General features: G+C 37.1%; 1 protein-coding gene across 4 annotated transcripts in view; it reads left to right on the forward strand.

Moving 5' to 3' along the window:
• LOC113818196 (major facilitator superfamily domain-containing protein 6) overlaps positions 1 to 6,028 on the forward strand; it is a 21,809-nt gene extending 15,781 nt beyond the window's left edge. For all 4 annotated transcript variants that reach the window (XM_070113768.1, XM_027370374.2, XM_027370372.2 and 1 more), the window contains exons 2-7: positions 778 to 925; positions 1,593 to 2,641; positions 2,827 to 3,001; positions 3,193 to 3,432; positions 3,655 to 3,810; positions 4,551 to 6,028. In XM_070113768.1, coding sequence (XP_069969869.1) covers positions 862 to 925; positions 1,593 to 2,641; positions 2,827 to 3,001; positions 3,193 to 3,432; positions 3,655 to 3,810; positions 4,551 to 4,696 — 1,830 coding nt within the window. In that variant the 5' untranslated portion in view covers positions 778 to 861 and the 3' untranslated portion in view covers positions 4,697 to 6,028. The remainder of the gene's footprint in view (positions 1 to 777; positions 926 to 1,592; positions 2,642 to 2,826; positions 3,002 to 3,192; positions 3,433 to 3,654; positions 3,811 to 4,550) is intronic.
• Positions 6,029 to 6,904: the final 876 nt, after the last annotated feature.

Raw genomic sequence — 6,904 nt, forward strand, 5'->3', positions numbered from 1 at the left:
TTTAACAAAATTAATTGTGATTTATTTTTTTTATCATAATTGAGGTTTTATCAAAATTGTGAGGTTTTATCAAAATTAACTGTGAGGTTTTATCAAATTAATTGTGAGGTTTTATCAAAGTTAATTGTGAGGTTTTATCAAAGTTAATTGTGAGGTTTTATCAAAGTTAATTGTGAGGTTTTATCAAAATTAACTGTGAGGTTTCATCAAATTAATTGTGAGGTTTTATCAAAGTTAATTGTGAGGTTTTATCAAAATTAATTGTAATGGTTGCTTTAATCCTCACCCAATAAAGTAAATACTCATTGGGGATTTTCATAATCCGTGATGGTTTGCAAAAAATAATTATTATACTTTTTATGAGCATGTGTATCGGTAAAGTAAATGTAGATATAAGGATGTAATAAGGAGAACGACATTATAATATATACTATTTTTGTACTTATACTACTACTGTTACACGGCTATTATTGCTTTCGTTTTGATTATTGATATTAACAATGTTTAGTAATTATTGCTATTGTTATTATCAATGTGATTACAATAGCAACTACTTATTATTTTTGTCGATAGTTGTTTTTAGCAATATGCTGATATTGAAATCTTTGATTATCTGACAAGTCTGATTAACCATGGCCACCCAAATTCTATTCAGAACCGTCATCATACATATAATTTTGACTCCAAGGGCGACAGACAGACAGACAGACGCTCTTATCAGCGACGCCCGCACGTAGCTTCAGTAACAATTACAAGCTTCGTTGCCTCTCGTTGCAGCCAAGGATCTCAAGACGTCACCCCGGCGCCGGTCCGAATCTCTGCCCAATACGAGTCCCTCGACCTCAGGACTCCTTCGCCGACATGGCCCCGAAGATCAACAAGAAACTTTTGCCTTTGAAGGTTCACTACTTCCTCAAGTATGGTGGTAAGTGTATCATTCTTTGTTGTGGCGCAACTTATTGCGCCTTGGCCTCAGGGACAAGGAGTGTCAAGGAGGAGCCTTTATCCTGCCGAGTAGCTGTCAGAGGTACAATTACTCCCAATTTAGCTGTTCTTGAGACGTGCGAGACAGGCCGTCGAGAAACGAGCTAAAGTAATTTTTATGCACAATAGTTGACCTTCTGCAATGGTTTCACTCTTTCTTGGCCAGTTAGTGTTAACGAAATAAAGTGAGTTTATAAATGTGACGCAAATGTGTGGCGTAAAGGCGCTTCGGCACTCGAAAAGTGTGATTTCTGTAAAGGTGGCTCAAGTAGGTGATGACTTATTACGTCAAATATGTTTGCATTGTTGAAAATTATTATTGGGGCTATTATGTGGGTAACATGAAGCTGTTTTTCTTAGAGATTTAAAAATGAGAGAGGCGGGGTAAAGATAAATGCTATGAAATATAAATGTAAACAAATGGGTATGGATTCTTGCGTAGTCTTCAGAATGTTGGAATGTGAAGCAGCACGTGTTTTTGAAAATAGTTTATTCTATTATATCTGATACACGTTAACCACAAATATTTATCGCTAATATATTATAATTTGCATAGTTCTTTTCTCCTGCTCTGAATAATTTTCTCACACGCCACTACATCTTTACAGGAATCGCTCTCCTCCCATTCCTGCCAGTGGTTGTTCGACAGAAGGGCGTACCTGCCCAGGGCGTGGGTCTTATGTGGACCGTTACTCCTTTGGCTTCTGCTAAGGCTGCCATCACATTTGGGGCTCTCGCGGATGCCCTCAAGATCCACCGCGCTATTTTCCTGGTGGGTCTGGCCATCCTCGGCGCTTCATTCACCGCCATGTTCTTCGTCCCGAGCATTCCTTGGCGAGAGATGGATGCTCCTGTCTCCAGCACGGTCGAGCTTCTGTGTAAAGAAGACACCACCTCCCTGGGAATTTGTCCGGGTGCTGGCAAACCCGAAAACTCAATTTTGCCGCTGTTTCTCGACTGTGATTCTAACGATGTCGTTAGTGCAGGCGTGATGGACGAATGGACTTCGGGGAACTGCAGTCTCCAGTGTAATCTGCCGTACTCGCTCGACGATGACAGAGATGATGTGGGGGAAGGGACGGAGATTACAGTGCTGTTGGGCGTGGATCCCCCGCATCAGTTGTGCAATAACGGTACTTGTCTTATGTCCGTTGGGGTCGACCTCGATAAGTACTTCCATAAAAAGAACAACTTGTCCTGTGGCGTGACTTACCATGGCACTTGCCGATACGTGTGCGGCGCGAAGTCTGGCGAGCATAAGGATACCACCCTCACACACCTACTTAAGACGGGAGAATTCTGGCTCATGTTCCTCTGTCTTATGTTGGTTTATGGCTCCAACAGCACCACCACGACTATGGCGGACACAGTTTGCTTCTATTTGCTAGGACAGGATCGGCATAAGTATGGCCACCAGCGACTGTGGGGCAGCCTTGCCTGGGGTATCGTCGGTATGGCGAGTGGCGCTTTGGTTGACCTCTTCTCTGTGGGTCAGCCAAAAGTCAATTATCTGCCTGCACTCGTCATCGCTGTGACGTTCCTAACCCTCAATGTTATTGCCTCCACGAAGATCACGTTTGAAGTGCCGAAGAAGGAGAAGCTGACAGCCAGCACCATGTACAACACATTCTGTTCTCCGAGGATGATTGTGTTCCTGGTAAGTCAATATAGATGGCTTGTGCTTAGTTCATTTGAAATATGTAAACCTGTTGTTTCAATGTAGTAATCCTAGAATATGCTGCTTTAAGGTATTCAAGGAAATGTTTTTCATTTTCTCAATACAAGAAGTGTTTTTCCTTAACTTGTCATTTACAATTAATTAACTTATTTACATCTGTCCAGATGACAGTCCTGGTGCTTGGGATGACAATGGGAATCCAATGGACATTCCTTCTTATTGTTGTGGAGGATGTGGCAAATGTCTGGGACCCAACATTCCCGTACATCAAGTTACTGCAAGGCCTTTTAGTGGGCAGTGACTGCTTCTTAGGAGATGTCCCTTTCCTCTATATTTCTTGTAAGTACCTTTCAAAGTTGGCATCCTCATTTTACATTATTTGTGCAGAAGAATGCTGTACTTGGCAAAAGAAAAAAATGTGTAGCTTCATCAATACCAGTTCATATATATTAAACATTGTTTGCATAATTTATATATCATAAAAATTGCATTATCCAATCTTAATCATTCACCCATTTTTTCCTCCACAGCTTATATCATCAAGAAACTTGGCAACATCTTAACCTTCTTGATGGTGCTTGTTGTGTTTAGTATTCGCCATTTGTTATACTCAGCAGTTGTCAATCCATGGTACTTCTTGCCTGTCAGCCTGCTGCATGGCCTTTCATTCTCAGTGTTTTATCCTAATATGATGTCATATGCAAGTTCCATGGCTCCAAAGGGTGTCCAAGCAATGATGCAGGGTACTGTAAAGTCCTTTTTCATTGGAGGTAAGCATTGGCTAATTCTTTCTTCAAGGATAGAATGAAGACATTTCCATTTCTGGTGATATATATTTGAAAAACAACCAAGGATATACTTATTTCAGAAATTGATCAAAATGCAATAAAATGTTCACTCTCTAAGTACTAGAGTGCTGTTAGATTCTCAATTTGTACTTTCACACTAAATGTCATAATTTAGTTTTCTAAATATAAACTTGTATCTTACAGGATCTGCTGTAGGAGGATTCCTTGGTGGTACACTTATAGAAACAGTTGGTGGCTCCAAAACCTTTCTGTATCTAGGACTGTTCCTAGCTGTGTATACAATGATCTTTGCTGCAGTTCAGTTACTCATCTACAAAATACATCCAGAGAATCCACAAGGTGAGAGAACTCGCTTGCATGTTTTCAGTTAACCATAAAAAATGGAATAATTTATAAAAATAAAGTATGAATAGACACAGTGTTGCATAAAAAATCTTAAATTCAACCCAGTCTAATTGTAATGCATTAAACAGAAAAGATAACATGTAATATCAATATGAAAATTTTAAATGTTTAGACTTATGAATTGCATTAGTCCAGTAAGAACATATATATTGTATTTGTGCATTTTTGCTTCTATATTTTGATAATTGCTATGATATAAACACTTGGGGGCAAGCATTGCCTTAGGAATGCCCTCTCCCAGCCTTAGGAACGCCCTCTCCCAGCCCTATTCCAGATAATATTAGCGGGTCTGACCAATTTTAGTCATTCCGAAGCAATCTGGAATTGATATAAGACCTATTATTCTGTTATATGATAGGAAAGATCCATAAGGAATTGTAATTGTACTTCAATATGCTTTCAATAATTCTTCTGGTCTTGTAGCTTGGAAGCTTGCTCCATTTATATGTAGACATAACTTAGGAGTAAGCTCAAATCTTGCTTTTAGCAACATCAGTTGACAGAAATAATGGTTTCTACTTCACATTATGTTAGTGTAGCTGATTTAGTGACTCCTTTTGAAAGCTTAGGAGAGGCAAGTGTCCCCTGCTGCATCACTAAAATGTCGCCCATAGATTATATAAGTAGTATGTATGGTATAAATTTGTAAAATTCGCATCAATATATTTTAACAGATGGACGTGGTGAATACAGTGTTCCTGTCGACAGTCCTATCCAGAATGAGAAGGAAGATGTAGAAGCACAGAACGATCCACAAGAGTTACAAAAGACTCCTTTATATAAGGATGATATAATCAAAGATCCTTTTATTGAAAATTAAGAAAGTGAATTGTGTGAATGCCTAGTGATGCCTTTATATATGTGACATCAAAGTATGTTGTATACTGAGTGATCTCTGAGTGTACATAAATGTTTACTTACTCATCTGTGTACCTGGAGCTTCACTGTGTTGTATGTTTTTTTAAGTACTGGAAATGGGTGATGTGAATATTTTCTGAGTATTTGTGCTTACTCTATTCTGAGTTTTTTATTCAGAAAGAAAACATTCAATTGCTGTGATTTTTGGTCTAAGATATACCATTACCGTATGTGTTGCATATGGTGTTCACCTCAGTATTTGTGATTTTAATGGCATTTCAAAATGACTTAGACTAGAGTGCAATATTAACATGGTTTACTTAGTGATGAACATGTTCACTCTGTCCACTCTGTAAAATGAACAGTTACTTTTAAAATGTGCTGTGATGAACAATCAAACCTTTGCTACTAAGAATATAGTCATGAAAACTACTTTCTTCTTAAAATGTGCAGTGATTCTCATAGTTTATAGTAATTAACAGTAACTATGGTCTTTAAACCTTACGACTGTGATGTCAGTGTACCGGTGAATCGTAACTGTATATCAGTTATGAAAAGTGAACTCTGTAAGATATAATAATGATTGCAATAGAAGAGAGAGTTTGTTATATTTTCTGTAACATCTTTGTTCTATTATCATTTCTATTTATTATTATAATTACTGCTGCTATTACCTCACTTATTATTTTTACTAATGCTACTATTGCAAATGTTACTAATACTGTATTACTGTTTTGACCATGACTTAGAATACTGTTTTTGTCATATAATGTCCTAGTTATTTTTTCTGTTTATTATTATTACTATCACCAGCATAATGATTATTATAATTGTTATTATTACTACTATTATCATTATTATAATCATTATCTTTATTTTAAACATTGTTGGTCTCGTTATTACTCTTCATCCTTTTATTCCTACTACAATTAATATTTTCGTTACTATTATGTAAACCTTCTATACTGTGGTATTTTTATGTTTCATGATCACATGAAGTGGCAATGTAATTATTTTAGTTACTGATATTACCTTTGTATCAGCCTTTGATCTCACTTTGATATCATCTGTCAGTAGTGAACACTTATACCTCGTTAGCCCATTTAACTGTAAATATATTCATGTACATTAACCATTACCTTTATGAGAGCAGAGGATATGAGAGTGAACCAACTGATGTTTTACATCCGAGATATTCTGGCATTAATGTTGGCCAAATATTTAGGCATGAACTAGGATAGATTATATTTTCTTCAAATGGATGTATAAAATATATATTGTATTATGACTTTTACACTTTCTTTATTTTCCCACCATTAATGTTCAGTTGTCTTCAAAATATATGTTGAAGACCTGAGTTATTTCTGTGGTGTCATACAACTGACTTCATTTCATGTCACTCCAACCTTAAATGTTATTCCTTGTTTTAGATAAAGATACAAATGGATTGTTCATCTTTTAAAATTATGGGACATTTCTGCTTTGCTTGTATTTGTATATCATGCGTTGGGTTTCATATAGCCATCTTTTATGAGGCAAATCGTATATGAAAATGACACCAAATGAATCTAAGAAGCTTATCTTTTATGTACTTCTGTCACAAATGAAAAATAATATTATTTGACAAGGAAGTGTGAGAGAGCCCAATAGAGTTCACAGGTTATACCATTCATAAACTGTGACTTCAAATGTGATTGAAAAATCTTCAGACAGAAATTGTATAGGTATACATATATTTTCATACTCTTTGTGAATAAATTTTTAAACAGAAGCATTAATGCAAAGGTTCAGTTTTGTGTAATGAAGATGGAATTCTACTCTTGTGGGAATTTTAATAGTATCTTATATTCATTGTGTAAGCACTGCTTGGTACACGAAAGATAAATAATAAGCTTTCCAAACTATTGTGCGTGGATTAAAAAAAAGAACAAAGACAAATAAAGTTTCTGCACACGCATTAACTCCTCTCTCCCTCTCTATCTACTCTCTCCCTCTCTCTCCCTATCTCCTTTCTCTCTCTCTCTCTCTCACTCTCTCTCTCTGTCTCTCTCTCTCTCTCTCTCTCTCTCTCTCTCTCTCTCTCTCTCTCTCTCTCTCCCTCTCCCTCTCCCTCTCCCTCTCCCTCTCCCTCTCCCTCTCCCTCTCCCTCTCCCTCTCCCTCTCCCTCTCC

This window comes from Penaeus vannamei, chromosome 34 (assembly GCF_042767895.1).
Source record: "Penaeus vannamei isolate JL-2024 chromosome 34, ASM4276789v1, whole genome shotgun sequence".
Taxonomy (NCBI): Eukaryota; Metazoa; Arthropoda; class Malacostraca; order Decapoda; family Penaeidae; genus Penaeus; species Penaeus vannamei.